We start from the raw sequence: 22,434 nt of genomic DNA, 5'->3' as shown, positions 1-22,434 counted from the left end.
CCAGAGCAGGATCACCTATACCTGATCGCAGAGGAACGCATACAGCTGAGTCTTGAATATTTCGCTCTGGGCAGCCTGTTCCAGTGTTGTCACCCTCACAGTAAAAAAAACTTTTCATATTTAGATGGAACTTTCTATGCCTCGACTTCCACCCATTTATGAAGATGCCCTTCATCTTCAAAACAAGTGTATCAGCTGTATTAAGATTAATCTTGTAAAGTGTTCTAGAGTCTACTTTTACTGTGAATGGAGAGGTGAGAGCATCATCTCAGTTTCGAGTTCTTTGGCTGTAGGTGGTCTGCGTGCCACTGCTGCCACTATTCAGAATAGCCTTCTGATAACTGTACAGCTAATTTGGGATACCCAGTGAAGATTTCGTGCTGTTTTCTTTCTCTGTTGCACAGATGTCTCTGCCAGGCAACTCACAAAACAAACAGCAACACCAGGTCAGCCACAAAGAGTGTGCTCTTTGAAGCAGAGGGCAGGTGGCAGTTATAAAAAGTTAGTCTTAATGGTATTGCAGAAGTTAGCTATGAAGTTTTCAATGCATTTGCTTATTAAAGTGTGTAATGCCTCCATACTTACTATTGGAAAAAATTGCCTGACACTTTCCTTTGTCATGAGAGTTGTAACAAAAAGTAATTTATAGCCAAGGTTTGAAAGCATGTGTCTCTTTAAGTGGTGATCAATACAGCAAGATGCAGGGACAAAGATGAGTATATAACAAACTGGATATAGATAGTCAACTTCAAAATCCTTCTTCAAGAGTTGTCTCATTAAACAGAGCAAGCTGCAGTCTGTTCTAGTCTTTGTACCTTCAATAAAAGTTAATTAAGAGTATTTAATTATATATCTGTGATATAATTATCCAATGAACACAGTACGTTTTTCATACAGAATTTAGTTTTTGGTTTCGAGCTCTCTTACCATTGATGGTACTCACTGGCCAATCTTCAGCTTGTGAAAGCCAGGGTTTGGTTGTACCCATGGAACACAAGATCCTCTCTGCAAGCCAAAAATAGCAGAAATAAAAGCATTTATAAATAAAACAATTTCAAAACATTAGTGATGTGCCCCCCAGGGATCAGTGCTGAACCCAGTCCTGTTCAGTATCTTCTCTGATGATCTGGATGAGGGGATGGAGTCCAGCATCAGTAAGTTTGCAGACAACACCAAGTTGGGAATACGTGTTGATCTGTTGGAGGCAGGAGAACTCTGCAGAGGGATCTGGACAGGATGGTTAGTTGCCATGAGTTTTGACAAAGCCAAATGCAGGGTTCTACACTTTGGCCACAGCAACCCCATGCAGCACTGCAGGCTGGGGATAGAGTGGCTGGAGAGCAACCAGGTAGAGAGGGACCTGCAGGTGCTGAATGACATCCAACTGAACATGAGCCAGCAGTGTGCCCAGGTCACCAAGAAGGCCAATGGCATCCTGGCCTGTATCAGGAATAGTGTGGCCAGCAGGACAAGGGAAGTAATTTTGCCCCTGTACTCAGCACTGGTTAGGCCACACCTTGAGTGCTGTGTCCTGTTCTGGGCCCCTCAATTTAAGAAAGATATTGAGGAGCTTGAATGTGTCCAGAAAAGGGCAACAAAGCTGGTGAGGAGCCTGGAGCACAGCCCTGTGAGGAGAGGCTGAGGGAGCTGGGGGTGTGCAGCCTGGAGAAGAGGAGACTCAGGGCAGACCTCATTGCTGTCTACAACTACCTGAAGGGAGACTGTAGCCAGGTAGGGTTGGTCTGTTCTCCCAGGCACCCACTGACAGAACAAGGGGACATATCCTCAAACTGTGACAGGGCAGGTTTAGGCTGGACATTAGGAAGAAGTTTTTCACTGAAAGAGTGATTTGCATTGGAATAGGCTGCCTGGGGAGGTGGTAGAGTCCCCCATTCCTGGAGGTGTTTAAGAGGAAGCTGGATGAGGCACTTAGTGTCATGATTTAGTTAATTAGAAGTTGTTGGGTGATAGGTTGGACTCAGTGATCCTAGAGGTCTTTTCCAACCTGGTTAATTCTGTGATTGTTAGATTTTGGTAAGTTGTAAATCAACCCAAAAATGAATTTATGTATTAAAATCTACTGATTTCTATACTATTAGCATTCATCAGTGCTAAAATTTCAGTGTCACTGCTTAGGAGGAGGAGTCATTTGGGAGTGCTTTTGTCTGGAAGGTTGGTTTGTTTATCTGTTTTTTTTCTCTTTGCAAAGAATGGTACAGCTGTGCTTTTACTTCTTTCTTGATGGCTTTCATTTTTGAAGCGTTGCCTGGTTTTTGTTGGTAACTTCATTGTGTGAAAAAAAAGAAAGAAGTATATTCAACTGTGTACCTATCCTCTGTGTGTGTTTAGGGTTTTTCCATAAGGGGCCTAAGTAATAACTATATTATGTTTAGTAATCATTCAAATTATTACATACCTGACATTCTGTCCAGAGTTCGTGCATCACTTCTGGATTTCTTTGCCTAACATAAGCTTCCACAGATTCTTTCCTACCTGAAAAGAATGTTAAGGTGCATACTTTTACATGTACTCAATGTGCTGCTTCCAAGTGAAGAGCATTTAATTAATGCACTGTGGCAGACGACTTCACATTCATCATCTTTCTCTTTGAGCAGTAAACATCTGACTACTACAGTGGTTCTGAATTGGTATCTTCTAACATATTAACATCAAGCAGATGGCTGATTGGTTCTATCATGAGCTGGTTTTGACAGTACTGATTTATGTTGTTAAAGATGAGGCTTGCATAACTTACACTGCAGTATAAGCTTTTTTATTTAGTATCTTAGAGTTGTACACTGTACTAATCTTTCATAACTGTTATTTCCCCAATGATTAAGACTTTTGCATGTTTTTGTACCTTCACTTACTAAAAAACCCTACCTACAGCGATTCTTACAATTTTTTAAAATTATATACTCTAGCAGGTTAATTTGGCCACAGACTGCATCTACTCTGAAATGTAGAGAGGAAATTATTTTAAGTGCACAGCCTTCTTCACCTGTCTAACACTATGTAGCAAGAAAGTGAAAGTATATTAGAGAAAGCTTTCAGTGTTGTGTGGGTAATATGGTCAGCAGTTTGTCATCTGGCATCCAAACATGATGACAATGTTCAAGGTTATCTCCCATGTATGCCCTCTGGGTCAAAGGATGAAGGCGTTTAAATGCTATTCTTTTTTCCTGTACTTTCTCCTGTACTTCCAGTCAGGGAGAAACTGGGTTTTGCTGCAGTGTGCCAAGCTATTCTTAACCATCAGCAGAGACTAATTTATCCTGCTCTCATTGGAGGATGCTTTTGGTTATTCCTCTGCTACCCTGAGTTAATTTATTCTTGTATCTCAGTTAGCCTGGAGGTGAGCAGGAATGGAGATGTGGAAGTTATTCTGAGTCTTGCTGTGGTAATGTGCATTTTGGTGGTGATCTGTGATGGTTTCCTGTGTGAATCTTCTCCAGCAATGATTTGTTTCAGACAGACAGGCTACACTAGAATTAAGTATATTCAAGAAGAGAACCATCCAATTAATATTGGCAAAGTGTCTTTGCATTTCTCCTGCTGCCTAGATTATCAGTTTTAATTGGAGACTATAGTGACAACTCTACCGTTGCTGGGAATTTTGAATAAGCCTGAAAACTTGAGATACATGGGCTTACATAGACACTTCTGATGTAGCAGGTCTGGATTTAGCAGTCACTAATGCAGCATGTGGACTGTCCCTTACGTAGCTGAGCCTTGTAGCAAGCTGATGTTACTGATACACTTTGCAGTTTAACCTTTGCAATGATCAAATGCAATAATGATTGCTGTCCCCAGGGTTTTCAACAGACCCTTAGACTCTAGAAGCTGTAGGTTCCTAAATGAGTCTCAAGGTTTCTGTTAATCTCATCTGGGTCAAAATGACTGCCTGATATTTGTGAAGAAATAATGATAATTACTAGGGAAAGGGTTTGTAGATTTGCCTCTTCCAGAGCCCAAGAGTTACTTTTGTATTATCTTGGCTCTGTGATTTAATTGACTTCTGGAAATGATAGCTTACAACCACCATGTGTGTCTAAAGTAGTCTATTTCTCCAGTGCTTCATCTGTCTAGATGCTTGGTGTAATTCTGCAGATGGCTAACTGTAGTTTCCAAGAGTTGGCGCATATAGCATCTCCTTTCTCATGAGAAGGAAGATTCCTAATTTAGCACTTATGCTCTTATTAAAGATGTTGGGAATATTGCCATGGCCTCACTTGGAGCAGAATCGGATCGTTTTGTTTCGTTCTCTCCCTACCATGAGATTCAGTTGTAACAGCTTGTGGAACATTTTGGTGTTGTCTTAATTAGTGTATTAAGCTGCTCCCCCTAACCCTGTCATCAGTTTTATGGTAGAAATTACATACTTTATGAGTACCAGTGAAAGAGAAGTGTGAGATCATCTGTAATTCCTTGTCTGGGATTGTCTCCTGTTGTCATTAGTTTTGTTCAAGTTTTTATTCTCAGACTCCTCAAACCTTACAACAGAAACTCCCAAGTGACTAATAGCAAGTTCAGTTTCACTAGGTTGAGATGCTCAGACTTGATTGATATATATGGTCAGACCAGCTTAACTTCTCTTCTTCTCTCCCTCCCTCCTTTGCCTCACACCCAGGCTTTCTAACATCCTGGCAGAGCAAGCATTTGGACTTTTACCCATTCTCTCACTTTGCAGTAATGAAGCACTCATGTTTCCAACATTAAAAATCTGGCTGGAAAACGAGGCCTGAAAAGCTTAATGTTTTGAGCAAATGTTTAAAAATATCCTCTGACTTGGCTGCTGTAAGTAATCTTAAAGCACTGTTGTCCACTGAGGTGGACAAAATTTTTCCCCTCCAAAAAAAAAAAGCAAATACTTACTCAGTAATATTGGTAGCAACAAATTTAAGTTAGTAATCAAATGTTACAGTAATAAATGTGAAGCCATAAGGAATCTGAATATGTATAGTTGTGTCTTTAAGGAACTTTCTTACACATGGATGTTGCAGGAGCTGAGGATAGGAGGTGAGAATTGTAGCAAATACGAAAAATACTATCTATTTACCTAGAACCTTGTCCTTTCCCCAAGACAAAAGGGCAAGTTTTTGTAAGAGTAGTACACTTCATGTATTCTACTTGGTTGTTTTTTTTTTTTCTTGCTTGTTTCAAATTGTGTTGTTCTTCCTTGCAATGCCTTTTGGGAGAGGTGGTGCAAGGGAACATGTCCTCTTTCAGTATCAGTTCTGATAAAAGTGAACAGATTAACGTTTGGCTCCACATTAATTGAACTGGTTCTTTCGGCTTCTAAATGCATCCTCACAGATGAAGGTGGTCCAAGAAAACATAGGTCATAATTCAGTTCAGTTGTATTTGTGTACCTCACTTCTTTGGGCCATATATGCATCAACCTAAGTTAGAGAGTTCATACATTTGTGCTTTGTGTGATGAGTGATGATGTTGTGTTCTGTGTTGCTAGGGGAACCTGAAGAAACATGGAGAAAATACGGCAAAAATTCAAAAAGGAAGCATCAGACTTTTTCAGTGCCTCTTATTTGCTTGTGAAATATTTTGCCAAAATATTGCTGAGAAAACCCATTAGTCCCTTAAAGGTTGTATTCCAAATGTAAAGACTAAAGTGATGCAGTCTTGCAGTAGTGATTTTTCTACTTCAGGACAAATTACCACATCATTTCAACTTGTTTCCAAAATTTTTATCATGGAATAAACTATGCTTACCCATTCCACTTCCATTTTGTCATCTTCATTCTGTCCATCTCTATAAATAAATCTAAGTTCTTTCCCAAAATACCACCTCTATGAGACCTTTCCAAAAGCTGTGCTTTTACTAGTCCCACTTTAAAGTGCTGAAACATCTGTTTAATAGTGACAAAAATTGAGAATTAAAGAGATGCTGGGGTAGACCCTGCCCCAGTTCTCTGTCCTTCTGTATAGTAATTTGGTCAGCACTACAAAGTAATTGTTCAAACAGAGGAAAAATGAGCCATCATAAATCTGTGAAGTAACTCCCAGGTACTTGCATATCCCTCATACTCCCAAAATGCACGGGGTCTGCAGAAGAATGTATTCATTCTCATGTTTGGTTTTTGGATTATTTTGCCTTTTTTCCCCCACTGTGAGTGTGATTGAACACTGGAACAGACCTCCCAGGGGGTTTGTGGCGTCTTCCTCTCTGCAAGTATTCAAGACCCACCATCTTCCAGCCTCTGCACTTTGTGATTCTGTGACTTATGGGTCTGGGCTTCCCTGAAGAGGTGACCAGAGTGGATGGAATTTTGGATTACTTGCCACTTATAGGAAGATAGGGCACAGGACAGGGCATCTATGGGTTCTGCTATTATGTCTGTGGGTCACTTCTGTGCTGGTTTATCTGCTGTGCATGTTTTAGAACAGCAAGTGAGCTGGTATCTATTTGGACTGGTTGAAACTTGATGTAAGCACGGACATGAACATAGTGATGCTGAAGTATAAGTTACTGCTGGTCACCTTTTTTTCTTTATCGGTGCATATGTTATTACCAAATATCTGGTATAAGCTCTAGAGGATGGACTTGAATTATGGATTGTTATCACCTTTTCGCACACCTCTAGAAATTAAATAAACCTCACTATTCAGTGCTGTAAGCTGTAGTAAACAGCTTTGCTTACACACAAGGCACTTGTATATCACCACCTGTTTGCTTGAAACAAAAATAACAAAGGATTACATTTACCAAATCATTCTTTGGGAATGGACCAAGGGAGGAGACTAAATGCAGAAGGTTCATTGGTTGGGTGTTTTTCCTCCTCTCTGACTGTAAAGGCTAAAAAATTTCCCTTGTCTTTCTGAACAAGCAAAGTGTTTAAACAGCCAAATCCTGTCTCTTCCTGATGGACTACCTCTGAACACTTTATCCTAACTGAACAATTGTATTAATCCTGGGTAACAAGGGGAAAAGAGTGCACACAAATAATTGCTATGGAGTAGTTGGTGGATGTAAAGGTTTTTTTACCCTAATTTACCTTTCAGTAACTTGTTTATATGTAGTCAAAGTTGGTGCAGAGGTGTCAGAGCGATGTTTGGAGAGAGTAAATGAGTCAGTATTGAGGGCTGTTCTCCAAAATTACCTCTGGTATCTGACTGTGAGAAGAGGACATAGAACTATAGAATCAACCAGATTGGAAGAGACCTCCAAGATCATCCAGTCCAACCTATCATCCAGCCCTGTCCAGTCAACCAGACCATGGCACTAAGTGCCTCATCCAGGCTTTTTTTGAACACCTTGAGGGACGGCAACTCCTCTACCTCCCTGGGCAGCCCATGCCAATGCCAATCAATCTCTGGCAAGAACTTCCTCCCCTAGCACAACTTGAGACTGTGTCCCATTGTTCTGTTGCTGCTGGCCTGGCAGACAAGACTAACCCCCACCTGGCTACAGCCTCCCAGTTAGTTGTAATAGTGGGAATAAAAGGGACAACCATTTTGGCAGGATTTGGTTTAATAATGGCAGAGAGTCATCAGGCAAATATAGAAAGAGAATTTTGGTGTTGTCTTGAAAAAATGTTGTAAGTTGCCATGGTTGCTGCAGCTTAGCCAAAGCACATAATATACTTTTAACAGAAAATATTCTGTATAGCACTGGATTTGTGCTGATGAGAGCCACATCTTCATGAGTTTTGTAAATATTTCCAAACACTTCAAGAATTGCACTTAATTACCTGTCTTGATACTTACTTTACATTGTCTCACAAGTATATGCCAACTATTCCTTTCTGAAAGAATGCTACCACAATTACATGCATTTCTTTTCAAATTAGTTTACAAAATTTACACAAGAATGATCCAGCTTTTGAGGGTTGGGAGGGAGATGAAGGTAAAGGATCTTCAAAGCTGGCTTTGAAGAGAAGTGGACGTAAATGATTATCCTAATGATCACAGGGTAAGTTCAAGTTGTTGATTCCTGGGAGGGAGGAGCATAAAATTTCAACATCTCAAGAAGGTACAAGGAAGGAAAAAGGTAGAGTTGGTAATGCTAATTATAACCCTGGTGCAAGGGTCAACTGAATTATGTACAGGTTGAAGAAAAAGGCAACAAGGAGATAAAAGGAGAGATTCATTCAAGTAATCTTCTCCAAGTTCTAAAGACTGGTGTTTCAGAAGTTACAAATATCTACAGGGTAAGTGGTGATATGATAGCTCTCTGTCAAGCTGTTTGTCTATTGTGTAGTTAGAAGCAATTAATTTCACCTCTGAAGTTCAAGCATCCTTTTACATGTGAATAAATTGTTTGATTTCCTTTGAGACCTCCTAATGCTCTTTGAGAGCCTGGAGTCAACTTTATAACTTCTAATTTGTTGTGCAGATAGTCCATCGTTTCTCATGCTGCTTGGTCAAAGTATATGACACATGACTGGTAGCTTTCAGAAACAAAGTCCCCACTGCTTATTTTTGCATAGGCACCAGTCTAGATGTGGAATTTAAAGCAACCAGTACAGATTGGGAAAAAAATCTGGATTTGCCCTGGAAAAAAACAGAAATAAAACAATAGAATAAATACCCAGTTATCTACTTGTGATTAATGAAGCTGATGGGTTCTAGGTGTTTTTAGGAATGGTGTAAAACACAAACCCAAAAACCAGCCCAATAAACATAAAACAAAGGTACACTGTTACGAATACTTTTAACTTTCTTTAATGTAGCTTGTTATTTGAGTAGGAAGCTACAGAATCCTATCAATCTCCTCTTTCTCTGCGAGTTGTTGCTACAGCAATGCTTCATCCCTTTCACTGCCCACTCCTAAGATGAGAACCAATGGGTGCTCAGGTTATTGACTATGCTCCCATCTGCACAGATTGGTTCTGGGGATAGATATGGGGGGGTGTATTACTTTTATTCTTTCTTTCTGATAGATATGCCTTCTGCCCTACACTATCCTAAATATCAAGTTTTCTCTTTGAGAGCATCAGTAAAATAAACTGTGATATGAGGAAGTTGGCAGATGGACCACCCAGGGAGGGGTCGGAAGAGAGCATGAGGAAATGGGTAATGGTAGTGTCTGGTGACTTTCAGGGCTGATGCACATTTCTAGTTATTCAGGGCTGATGCACATTTCTGGTTTTGTTTTGATAAGGGATTTAAGAATAGTGTGCAAGCATAATGGGTGAGGTCAGCAAGGAAGTGTTATGCCCAAGAGGTGATATGCTCTGAGGCAATGGACAGGGATGCATTCCCATGGAAGGTGTTGGCTGACTGCATTCCCTTTCTGCCTTTCCCCTGTTGGGTATCTCATTTCCACCCCCTCAGTTCCTTCACTAGTTGTCAAGGGCGTGGAAACAGGTGGTTCAGTCAGGGGAACCCACAGAGCTCCTTGCTGCCTTGTAATGTGTTTGTAGGGGCATGGAGAAATGCTTTCTGCAGTCATTTTATACCTGACTCTCTGTGCTGTTACAGTGTAGGTGGCATTTGGTCTAGTGGATATGTTGCCATGGAAAATAAATGTGCTTTTTATAGTCAGTTAGAGAGGTGTGTTTCCAAAAGCTGTTCTCGAGTGCTGCGACCATAACCCAGCCATTTTATTTCAGCAGTGAACTGTGGCACTTGGGGTTGAATATCAGTTTGGTAAAAATCCAAGTGCTGGAGGAATGTCCTCGTGTTGCTGTACCATTCGGCAGCCCCATCTTCTACTGGAGGCTTTCTATTCTCAGCAGCACGTGGGAATTCAGTGAAATCCGATAACCACAATATTAATAGCAGTTGAGTAGGTGGCCAAAGAGATTGAAATTTAGCACAAACCAAATGCTAGTGGGACAGACAGTGTTCGTCTCCTGCACAGCATACCTCGCCAAGGGTGAAGAATCCTTCACGCTCTTGGACATACTCCTCAGAAGCGTAAGTGAAGCTGTCTGGTATTGGGCTGGAGCACCTAGAGGTTGGCAAGGAGCTCAGGAGTAGGCTTGATCTGCAACCTGCTGATCTGCTCACACTCCCAGGCTGGGGCATGGCTCATGCAAGCCCTTCAAAGGTCATCGGGAAGGTGAACTGCAGACTTGGTGGATAGAAGTTCAAATAGAGAGCACTGATACTTCATTCTAAACAAAAATCTTTTCAAGTCCTGTGTTTGTGAAATCTGTAGTACTGAGAAATTGGTAGAAAACAGATAGCTTTGGCAGCTGTTGGTGTTTCAGGACTGTTTGTCACCAGGGAAAGGGTTTGGCACTGGGCAGGGCACATGTGTCACTGGCACATTCCTTTCTATCAGTGGGAGCGTTTCTGTTCCTTCTTTCTCCCCATAAATGTATTTGGATGTCTTACCTCTTTTAGCATGACTACATGGTCTCTTCTCAGCATATTACCCTCATTTAGGGGGCAGGGATTCTCTAATCTAGCTTTTTTGGTTTTAAGTCACTGATACTATACTGTAAATAGGTTTCTACAGAAGAAACAGAGCCTCAGGAAGCCGTGCTTTCTAAACAGGGTGCTGTAAAATCATCTTCCAGAATTTTGCTCTATCTTCTCAGTATTTTGAATTTGGCCTTGAACTACATGTTCATGTCATCTCTGGGAAATAACTAAGTGAAGTGTCAAAGCAGATTTGGCATAATGAAGTGATAGCTTCTGTCATCTAATATGTAGGGGAACCAAACCATATTCTGTTTTCCTAGTATGTTATCCAAACAACAGGGTATATTCATTAAACATCTTCAAATAAGTCAAACTAAACACAGCTACATAAAATGCACTGTTCTTTTGTAAGGAGTCACTAGAGGGGTGTATCTGTTCAGTGTCAACATTAGCCAGTTATAAAAATGTATCCATTGATGAAGTTTAGTTCATGATTTCGTGTGGTCTGCTAGCTACTGTGAAGTATTTGACCATCTTGTACAATCCATTTACTTTAGTTATTGAAGTACTTTGAAGTGCATTGATAAAATGCTAACTTGTTTTCCTCACTCCTGAAAGATGTCAGCAGATTAAGGGGATGCACGGACAACCTCTGGTTGAGGCTTCATTATTAGCAGGACTCTTAAGGTACAGGTTTGTGGAGCTGGATCCTCTGCTGCAGAGCCCTTTGCCCTCTCTGTGGCAACACACTGCTACTGCAGCACTGTTGACACTCACTTGTATAAGCGTGCTATAAATTGAGTTAATTTAGGGTTCAAGAACTGTATATTAAGAAAATCTCAAAACGACCCTCTGGTTCTGATGCACAGTGTGGAACCACAGTGTTAATCAGAGTTTTGTTGGCATAACCACGGGGGCAGCAAATAGGAGTGGCTGGGATGAAGAGGGTGACCAGGAAATGCTTCAGCTAGAGCTGCTGCCAAAGCCTTTGTATTGTCAGGTTAGGGCCTTGGTGACTAATTTTGCTATTTAACCTTAAGCAAACAATTGAGCTGAGGATAAATTCCTTGAGCTGTAGCTCAGCTTGCTGACCTATCATGTCACTTTGCTTTATTCTTGTAAAATTATTAGAGAAATATTCGTTGACCTGTGCTGGATAGGTGTTAAGTCATGTCTGTGAATGTGTTGTGGTCAGACATAACAGAGATATTTGATCTCTGAGCATAACACTTACTAACAAATGAGAGCTATTTCTGTCCCATTTGTATCTGTTTTTTCTGTTTGCTCAAGAATTGATGTAGATGCGATGATTTACACAAAAGGTGTTCTTTCTTCACAAGTGATTTCACATTTCTTTGCATCAGTTTTCAGCCTGGAATCATGCCGTTGTGCTTCATAATTATTATAACAATTCCCGTATATCTCATGACCTTTAGACTTTTGTGCAATATTTGATAGATATATTTCATTATGGCTAATCTTGGAAGTTGTAGATAACCTTTCATTGAAACCACTGCCAACAATTAAGGTTCACGCTTTGTGAGTTAGAAGCTGCACTTTCCAAATTTTGAGATCTCTTTAAGTGGGGTTCGATATAGGAGCTAGGTTGGACAGCAGAGGATTGATGTGGCTTTTCTTTTCCAATTCAGAACATGCTAAAATGCTGGCGCTGGCAGGAGCGGGTGAAGTATTTGGAATAAAATTATTTCTGAAAGATCTAACCACTCTCCCTAGCAGATTCTTTTGCTTAAGTCAGATGTCCTTAGAGAAGCTGCACTGTTAGTGAAAAGAGATATAAAAACCTCTGTGAAGACAGAACATAATGTTTGAAGTGATGCAAAGTGATTTAGTAAGTAGAGCTGCACCATCCTTTGGAGAGGAACCCACTTCTTTCAGCAAATTATTTTTAAGATGCTGCCTTGACTGTGCCCACCTGAGCAAAGCAGCGGCCTGCTTAATGATTTTCGGCGTGATAGTATTATTTTAGTCAAGCCAGAAATTAGGGTACAAAGAATAATATTTTTTTAAAGAATATGGCCTGCACCAGATGGACTCTATGAAGATTTTGAATGAAAACTTCAAGCAGACTTCTTTCACAGTTGCCTAATATAGGATTTGCATTTATTTGCATTGATGCAGGTACTTCAGCAAGTGAAGGTTACTCCTTCAGTTCCTGAAATAGTAGGACAAACATCTCTACAAGAAGAATTGTATGTGCACTTCAGTGCTATAGACTTACCTCAAAACCATGTTTATAACTGTCCAAGAGTGTTTAAAAAGTGTCAAGGTTGAATTGCTGAAGTTCTTCCACTCCGTCTTGTAAATTATTTCAAATGCTGCGTGAGAAACCTAGTGTTTCAGCCCTGTGTATTTACAGCCAGACTTGAAAGGGGGAGTGAAGGTGAGAACAGGAGCCTGCTGGTGGGTAGCAACAGGGTGTCAGAAGGTAGGGTCATACCTCACCTCAAAATGGCGAAGAACTTGTTAGGCTTGAGGTTGGTGCCTTTGTCTTGTCCCGTGCTATGATCTGTAGTTGTTCAGAGCTGTGCACAAGACCACAGTTGAATTCTTTGCATAGTACTGCATTCTATTTACATTGTGATAACACTTTATAAAGGAGAACATCCATTTTATGTAATACTTCAGTTTGTGTTTTCATTTGAATTCAAATCTTGCATTTTTTTTTAATTTTAATGCTTACAGTAAAAAGCCATTTCTCTTTAAAGCATCTCAACTTGAATCACACTTTTATGCAAATAGCTGTTTGCCCACATGTTTTAAATGCAGTGTATTGGAGGCTAACTGGGCAATGGCTTGTGCACATAAGCCCAGATGTGCATCATGAACTTGCACAGATTGTATATATAAAAGGCTCTTATTTCACTCAGAGAATGTTAGCAAGTGTATTTAAATTGCTTCTTCTGCATGTTGCGTGCCTCAAGGAGAAACAACTGTGAAGTTTGTAGGTGGCCAAGTGGCTTTCAAGGTCTTCCAATAACATAACAGTGTTGCTTCTTTATTCAAGATTTTCTTTTGGTGAAGAATTAAACGCCTGTTGTTTTACACAGATTGCACAAAAGTACATTCATCATGCAGAATCCTCTTCATTTTCCTTTGTAAAGCACCATCAAAGAATTAATATTTGTCTATATAAATGAGGAAATGATGTTCTAGATTAGCAGAGGTTTTCTGTTTGCTCTTCTGCTTGGACTACATCTATCATGACAAGTCACTGAAAAGGCTTAGACCAATAGGCATAGTTCAGAAGAGAGTGGTAATGCAAGTGAAGAAACCTTACTCACAAAGAGTAAACTTGTCCATCTACTTCTGCTGTTAACTGAGCATGTGAACTGAGCACGATCTCATTGAAGTGTGTGAAAGATCTCCTTGCCTGTATTTTGAGTCTCAACTGTGCTAATTGTTTAACCTGAATGTCCTAAGGTTTGCATAGTTCATAACCCAAATACCCAAGCCTGGTGTATTATGGTTCACAAAATAACAGAATCATTCATGTTGGACAAGACCCTTGGGATCATCAAGTCCAACCATTAATGCTACTCTACGAAGTAGACACACTGCTGGCTTGTATTCAGCTGCTGGTTATTCTGTTATAGACAGTATGTTGAAATAGAAGATGTACGTTGCTCCTGTTGCAGATGATCCCAGAGAACTCAGAGAAAGCAGAAGCAGGCATGATTGTGTTTGGTTGTAGCTTTGCTCTACATGCAGGTTGGCAAACTCTTGGATACAGGCTCCAGGTGAATAAGGACAGAATTTTTCACTCCTTACTAGACTGCTGACTCTAGGCGTCAGCCATGGCCACTGTGTGTCCTGTAGCGTAGACACAGGAAAAGAAATCCACACACTGAAGGAGCAGGAATTGAAAATGTCTTTCAGTAGTAGACTCCTGTGAATAAAGAACTACATCGTGTTTGGAAGGATCTTTATATTTCTTTTTTTTTTTTTTTTTCAATTAAGGGGGGAAAAAGTAAGCAATGTTTATATAGGTCACATTAAATAAGAACAGTTCCACCATATCCATGAGAAAAAGATTACTGACTGCAAAGCCAGTAGCATCTCTGGCATCTGGTATTAAGTTAGTTGCAGGTGAGCACCATGCAGGTCAAGTCCATCTTAGAACTCTGTATTCCAAAGAGCCCAATTTCTTTATGTTATGGGGATAGGCAAGGTAATTACTGGCACACCAGGTGGGAGGTGGCACTCTAGGAAGAAAAAGGAGGGATGACCGGTGTACCTGTCAGTTCTCATATTGCCATCTATGCTTATCAGGATGTGTCATCATTTTGCTCATTCATAACCTTCCCCTGGAGAGAGTTTTTCTACCTTTTCCTTGCAACCTTTGTCCTGCTTGTTCCTAGAAACAGGATAGGTGCCCTGATACATTGTTAGTCTGATCTGTTACGGGGCTTTGTGTGGATCTCTCTGCCACTGTGTGTTAGCTCTCTGCTATTTTCGTTGAACCCATTCACCATGATGTGTAAAGCTTGACAGCCCCAAACCAGCAGTAACTAAGGCAAGTGAAAAGTTGTTCTGGTGTACTTGAGCCATTTGCTCTTCCATAAATGCTGACAGTGTGGGGAAAGCTGTCATTCAGCTGCTGTCTGTAGGCCTGTCCTGAATATTTGTCCTGAATATTTACACCTGAGGACTGAGTCTGTGGTACCTCACCTTTGGGGGTGTTCCATACAAAAAGTTTCTCCTTAAAATGAACAGAACAGGACCACTGAATTGATGCACTTCTGAGGCGTGCCACAAATTTGCTTTATATATTTAAAAAAAAATAGTACTTGTGTTAGTGATTGGGGGTTTTTGCTTGTTTGATTGGGTAGTCTTTTTTCCTTGTATCTCTACATTCTCCATTTTTTTTTTTAATCTGAGAGGCTCTCTCTAGGCTGAAGCATTCTCTATCTGAGGAGAATATTTTAGAAAGCGTAATATACTCAGAGAAAAAGTAACAATTGAGTCTGCTTTCCTATGGAACTGAATATCTTCCTGACTGCTAGAGGCTATATTTCACAAAGTCATTACCATGATTTCCACTTATTTTGTTGGTAACAAAGAACTTTATCTAATTAAAAAAGCCTAGAGCCTTTCTGAGTACATCTGCAATCAAACTCTAATAGAGGAGTAAGTTTCATGCTTTCTTTGTAATGACTGAAATATCACAGAGTTATGACTATCAGTTCAGTGCTAAATGCTTTTATTTTCTTTTGTAACAGTCATAGTCACTGGTATGAAATACACAACTGATAGGGCTTGAAACCTTTTAAATATTGGATAATATCTAAGTTTTAAGTCAGTTATTTAAAATATTATTTCTTTTGTTTCTCTCACTCCCTGCCCTTCTTCAGACCGGAGGAGACCAACAGAAGAGTGAAAAATGTAAGACGCATCTATTTCAATGCTTTCTGAAACAATTCTGTACTAATTCTGATTAAATATTTTTAAAGCTATTGCTGTTTTTGGGATTTAGTCATTTGCCGTATTTTTCATCTGTTCACTTATCTGATGCAAATTAATGCCATCATACAATGATCTGCATAGAGCTTACTTTCCCAAAGAAATGTACTAATTTGAAACACTACTTCTACTTTCTTGAGATACGTGAGATGCATCGTAATGCTCTTTACAGCTGTGATCTCCATTGAAACAAATTAAACAAGATTTTACACTTCGCAGTGGAAAACATCTAACCTGATATTCTTTTATGCTGGAACTTGGTATGAGAAGAAAGTAATTAAATTTGTATTTGGTTTTCTTTGTTGTTTGTTTTCAGGTTTTGATTACATTATACTGGCTTGGGAGAAAAGCTCAGAGTAACCCTCATTATAATGGTCCATACCTCAATCTTAAAGCGTTTGAGAAGTTACTAGGGCAAGCATTGACTAAGGTAAGGAATCCAAAAAGAATAGTAAATTAATAGTTCTATTTTTATAATTTGTTACACATTCTATCATCAGTTCTAAGCAACATCTTGGATGTTTAATTTTATTCTTAGTTTGGAGTACATAATGTTTTGTTTCTTCTTGCTTGCTATCAATGCCTATGTGAAGGAAATAATTCTGAGCTTACACTGATTTTTATTATGACATGTATAATCATGAAATTCAGAATCCACTTGCTCTGATTGACATGATGAATTGTAAAGAACCCTCTCATGATTCAGTTTGAGAGGAGAGAAATTTAAGGTCTTGTTTTGAGTTACCTATCCAAGCTGCAGTATGTGTTTTGGAGGGGTTACAGCAGTATTTGTTAAAGATTATACATTCAAAAGGCACTAAAATATTTGTGAGTAGTATTTGGATCTTAAACTATTGTAAAAAATCATGCAAAATTCTCTCTTATAGGCACTTGAAGAGTCCAGCCACCTGAACAGAAGTGGCAGGGATAGTGGGTACGGTGATATTTGGTACATTGACCGGGGAGAGCCCTTTTCATCTTCAGCTAGCCATAAAAGAGAGGATTCCTTTGATAGCTTGGACTCTCTTGGCTCAAGATCCTCCACAAGCTTTTCATCAGATATAACTTTGAAAGGTGGCAGTGAAGGTATGTTTTCTCCTTTTATATCTTTTGTTGACATATATTTTATTAGTGTGGGGGAAGAAAGTGTACGAAACTATCACTTTGGATGCCTATACCTAAATTGGCTTGAAAGACAGCTCCTAGTTTTGCAGCCACTGCTGTTGCATTTTGCCTAAGCAAATACTGACCTTTAACTGTTGGTAGAAACAAAGAGATACTCACATCAATTTTCCTAAGAGAGCTTGCTGGAACTCTTGCTCTCAGTGATGCATTTGAGTGTGTATGGTATGGATGCAGCATTTTCCTGTCTTCAGGAAGGGAAATTGCTACAATTCAAACCTTAATAGGATCACCTAAAATTCAACAGTTATAAAAGTCTGTTGCATTGTTCCTTGCATACATGTGTCAAACCTCTCTCTTCACTCTATTTGTGAGTATTCTGTAGGGGTTATTCCCACCTATGTTAAAGACTGAATAGCAGTTATTAACTTTGATAGGCAGGAAAAGAAATGTTGTGTGAGCTTTGTGACATTGGATCCCTACAGCTGTATGCCAGTCTGTGCTTCTCTCCCAGTTTTAAAATCAGTACAAACTTGCAGTCTTAAGTTAAAGTTACAAAAGCTGTGAGATTTTGGATTTTGTTCCATGCAAATAACATGAAGATATTGAGCTGAGGCCACATGGAGCATTTCTGTTCTGAGCAAAGCAACACGTAGCTGTGCTATATATGTGATATACCCTGGGCTTCTAATGGGCATTAATCTGGTAAGATACTCAGGTTACTATACTATTTGTTGTTGGTAAATTTGAGTGGCAAGTATTTCCTTTAATCAAAAGTTTCTGTGTTGGTTTATGTCTTCAGTCTACAGGTTTGCACTGTTTCCTGCATAGAGCAGTGATAATGAAAGAATGGAACAAAAGTAGCAGGGTCATGCAAACCAAGCTCAGCTTTATGGACCTTATTGCAGCTTTGCCCTGATTTCTAAAAATACTTCTCCTACTGTCCCACCAATACCTCAAAAAAATTTGGCAAAACATCCCAAATAGGAAATGAAATTGGTTTTAGAAGGCATTTGGTGTATGCTTTAGCTAAACCCTTAAATCTAGAGAATAATAATTGTGCTTTTCCCATTCTTCTAAGGTTGTGACAGTGACACAGAGTTGGAGCTGCCTTTCAAAATGCATGACTCCCATAAAGATGACAGGTCTTACCGCAGGATTTCTGTGATCGAACCGAAACCCACCACTGACTTCAACCGCTTCTTACCCAACAAAAACAAGCAGACAGCGTATGTGCCAGCACCCTTGAGGAAGAAGAGGACAGAGAAGAATGAAGACAACAGGAGGAGCTGGGCAAGTCCTGTCTCTGAGTCAGATGGAACATTTTCAAGGTACCAGTGTGCAGTCTTAATAGAACAGACTTGGATTTAGGACTTTTAAAATAAATAATTTCTTTCTTTGTTCAAGAAAAGCTGCTGTTGCTGCCATAGAAAGCACAGTATGTGAGCTTTCATCATTTATTTAGGGGGATGATTTGGTGTGGTTGTGTTTGGTTTGGGTCTGATTTTTTTGTTTGTTTGTTTGTTTTTTTGGTTTGGTTTTTTTTTTAAATTTTTTTTTTTTTTTGTTCCTCATAATTAGCTTTCTGGCGTTTGAGTAACATTTTGATGCCACTCAGATTCTTTATCCAGATAAAGGGAATTAAAATGATCTTAAATACAAGTTCGCAAGAGACAGACCTATGATTTTAGTTTCTCATTAAAGCCTTCCAAAATATGGTGGTGAATTTCGGTTGTCCATCCGACTTCTTGGTGCATACAGATGACATTAATGGGCAATCCTTGGGTGTCATCATTGCCTTCATGACTTCACTGTCTTCATTCTATTCCTGTTTTGATCATCCTCAGTGGATGTGAGAGGAATCCCATAGCTTCCTGCCAAGATAGGAGAGCCAAGTGTGGGCTTACAACCCCAGCTTCCTTCCAGATGATCTATGAGTATGACAGTGGCTCTGAATCAGAAGATGAAAGAAGGCTACCTGACCTGGTTATGGATGACTTAGCAAATCGTAGATTTCTGGTCAAAAAGAGTCCTGTAAGCTCTGCTGCACCTGGACATCATTTTGTGTCACACAATGACTCTCCCAGATCTTGCTCACAAGAAAGTTATCCAGCTGGTCCACTAGCTGCAAAGCTTGAACCACTGAGGTCAGAGATACTAATCCAAGATCCAGTAACTACTGTATTACCTAAATTGCAGTACATAAATAACCCCATAAAGTTGGCCTTCTAATCGTCATTTTAACACAGCTGATAATTTGTAGTGCTTTTTCTATCAAACTTTGTATTTTTTTGAAGGCAATAGGCTGCTGATATAACCATTTAGCTTGTTTTTAAGTTGTTGCAGTATGTTTTGTTGTTTCTGGTGCTGCAGTGATGAAACTGAGAACTAATTTGCTTCATTCATGAGCTTGAACTCTTGAGCCAAAAAGCATGTCTTTTTGCATTCTTTATGTCAAGTTGCTCCTAAAATATCTTAACTGGTTGGGTATTTTGAACAGTAACCAGAGGCAGTTGGATACTAAAGAGGAAAACAAATCAAGAGTTAACATTCCTTCAGAATTATATGAGTATTTTGATGAGGACGAGGAAGAAGAAGTAGGCATCCCAAACATTGAGAAAGATGATCTCTATTTTCGCAAGCTAAGTGCTTCAGCAGGAAATACGGTTGTTGCTTTTGACAAATTTCTTCCTAAGTTTTGGACTCCAGAAGAAGAATTGCTATGGAAAAAAGTCAAGAAATCCTCTTTCAAACCCTGGTATAGAGAGATTCAAGGGTTCAGGTGCGTTCTCATGCATGCCCCTGTTTCTCTTCTGTGTGCAAAACCTGTAATTGAAGTGCAGTGTTATGTTTTTCAATTTTATTGCTAGTGGAGCAGCAGGATATGTTTTCTTATTTTCTAAAACATTAAAAAATAAGAAAAACTCATTACAGTGTTGCCACTGTGCTTTTTAGTCAGTGAGTACACTTCATGTTTTTTTTTTCTCTTTCCTCATTCTTTGTGCCTGCTGCACAGTAGAAAGAAATCAGATTCTGAGGATGAGGAATTTGCTTACAAAAAATATTCTGCCATTGTCGCTAATAAACCAAGATCAACTTTTGACTGGAACAGCAGTTGCAGAAGGGATCAGAACTATAAGCCAACTGCTGAATATATGGGAAGCTCATTGTCACAGATTGCAGAAGGAAAAATCTTGGAGGCTTCTGATCAGCCCAGGTTGATACTGTTGCATGAGCTGTACTCTTGCTGCATCAAAAAGAAATGAGTGGATATGCAACAGCTAAATGAAATTAAACTCTGTCCTGTAATGTTGCACTTTTTTTGATTATTACTATTTTGTTTTTAGATGTGTGCTTTTGTTTTGTTTGGCTTGGTTTGGTTTGGGATTTTTTAGATGGGGTTTGGTTTTAGGTTTTAGGATTATTTTTTTTTAACTGGGTTTTTTGTTATTTGTTTTGGGGAGGCTTTTAAAGTAGTTTTTATGTAGCTATAAGTTGCTGGTCTTCTGAAACATAAACGTACAAGTGTAACATGCTGTGAAGAGCTATTGGCTTTGTGTATGAGCATGTCAGTATGCTGTTTCTGAGCAGGTTAGTATGTTGTGATACCTTTACAATGGTTGGAGTGTGCTGTGCTGTAGTTCGTGTTGGTGAATGCCAAGTGATGTAGTTGTACTGCTTGGGATATTGCAAGTCTAAACCAACCGTGTGTCACAATACATTGTGATCTTCTTGTTTCTTGATAGTTAATGATATTTTTACTTCCCTCCTTTTGTTTTATATGCTTCAGTCAGTTTTCATTACTTCAGGCCCTGCAAAAATACTCTGACTACTTGTCTTCTGAAACGAAGACTAAAATAGATCCTACTTCTGGCCCTAGGCTCATAAAATGTAGAAAGAATATTTCCTTTGTACCAGGATGCAAGCAAGGAGATGCGGAAAATGGTTATCTGTATCCAGATTTAGAAAATGATGACTTGTTTGTTCGGAAAACTGGGGCTTTCCATGTGAATCAAGTTGTTCTCCAAGACCCTCGGTATTTAAAAAGATTCTCTGAGCAGGACCCCCCAGTAGAGGGTGAGATAATTCTGCAGCCCAGGGAGGGACAAACAGTAATTCCAGATTTGGAAAAAGATGACATGATTTTCCGGAAAATCTTCTCTCAGAAAAAGGAGGTGCCCTTATCAGGTGCCCCAGACAAGTATCACCCAGCACTCTTTCCTGATCCTTGGAGTCTTCCAGAGGAGATCCGCTCCAAATTTCTGTGTTTACTTGAAAAAAATACAACACCAGAGGAAAGAAAGAGTGATGGCAGAGTGCTGTCACCATCTTCACACCATAAGAAGGATGACATGCTGACTCGGAAGATTGAATCTTGGAAGGTGGGAAGCAAAGTCCAGCCAGTGAATTTCATCCCCGGCCCATGCAGTGAAGAAGACTGGAAGAGGTGGGAAGCGATCAGGGAGGCCAGCAAAGTTAGACACAAGAAACGGCAGATGGTGGAGAGGTCAGATTGTGTCTTGCACGGATTGTGCTTGAGTGCATTTGAACCCTTTCCATTCAGAAAAGCATCATCTTTGTTGAACCATTTGTAGAATGCCAATCTGCTGTTTGTTTGTGGCATCCTGGACAAGCTTTCTATTTGCTTTGAATAGAGGCTAATGACTGCAATACCATATTTTCAACAAAAAAATTACAGCGTTTTCCAGTTTTAGGATGCTATTTTAGGAAAAATATTTTAATGCTACTTCTGGCACAAAGTTCTGCATAAGTTTCTTTCCATGGTTGAACAGGAATAGTGATTAGTGAAAGCACTATGGAGACCATAAACATAGAATAAACATAGAATCTGAAACACATGAATGCTTTAATGGCAAATTCTGAAAACAGACATTCTGATATTTTTGCTTGCACCCAAGTTTGACAGTACTTGTAAACCATCCTGTCTCGGATTTGAAATGATTAGGTCAGGTGGAAAATTAGCATTATTTTGCCTGCTCCAAGTCCTGGTGCATGCAAGTTGTGTGTGTCCATACAATATTAAATTACACTGTGACGTATTTTATTCTGCCAGTATTTACCCGCTGTTTTCCTGAAGTCCTGATGGAGTACTTTAATCCTTTCCTGATAGACTCAAAATTTCTCGTCTCTGACTGAGCACTGTTTTAATGACTACTTAGCTTTCTTTTGGGTTTTGTACTTACTGGGGGAAAGATATTTCAAATGCTTCCTTAGGTCTGAAAATACGGCATTGCAAGTTGCTGTTCTCCCAGCTATGCATCATTTCTTTGTGACTAAGACACTTCCATGTTTCAGTTGCTACTTTGATGTTACTGCATTTAATTTTTAAGCTTAATACTGTTAACAGAGTGCAGATTTCACTGAGGAGTATTTCTGAAGTGCTTGAAAATGTTTCACATTTTAAGATTTAACTTGATAGAATAAAATAGTCCTGCTCAACAATACTAAAAATTTTCTTGAATCACACTAGATTAATTT

General features: G+C 39.5%; 1 protein-coding gene across 16 annotated transcripts in view; it reads left to right on the top strand.

The window, feature by feature from the left end:
- LMO7 (LIM domain 7) overlaps window positions 1-22,434 on the top strand; it is a 144,569-nt gene that overhangs the window by 79,585 nt on the left and 42,550 nt on the right. For 9 of the 16 annotated variants that reach the window (XM_064173903.1, XM_064173861.1, XM_064173895.1 and 6 more), the window contains 7 exons: window positions 15,705-15,735; window positions 16,130-16,243; window positions 16,701-16,899; window positions 18,017-18,266; window positions 19,436-19,717; window positions 19,952-20,152; window positions 20,726-21,442. In XM_064173903.1, the coding sequence (XP_064029973.1) occupies window positions 15,705-15,735; window positions 16,130-16,243; window positions 16,701-16,899; window positions 18,017-18,266; window positions 19,436-19,717; window positions 19,952-20,152; window positions 20,726-21,442 (1,794 nt within the window). The remainder of the gene's footprint in view (window positions 1-15,704; window positions 15,736-16,129; window positions 16,244-16,700; window positions 16,900-18,016; window positions 18,267-19,435; window positions 19,718-19,951; window positions 20,153-20,725; window positions 21,443-22,434) is intronic. The other 7 variants (XM_064173975.1, XM_064173912.1, XM_064173965.1 and 4 more) reach the window with 5 other exon arrangements.

The sequence above is a fragment of the Pogoniulus pusillus genome, chromosome 3, assembly GCF_015220805.1.
Source record: "Pogoniulus pusillus isolate bPogPus1 chromosome 3, bPogPus1.pri, whole genome shotgun sequence".
Lineage (NCBI taxonomy): Eukaryota > Metazoa > Chordata > Aves > Piciformes > Lybiidae > Pogoniulus > Pogoniulus pusillus.
Note: the sequence above shows the minus strand (reverse complement) of the source record. Positions and strands in the feature narration are given on the sequence as shown.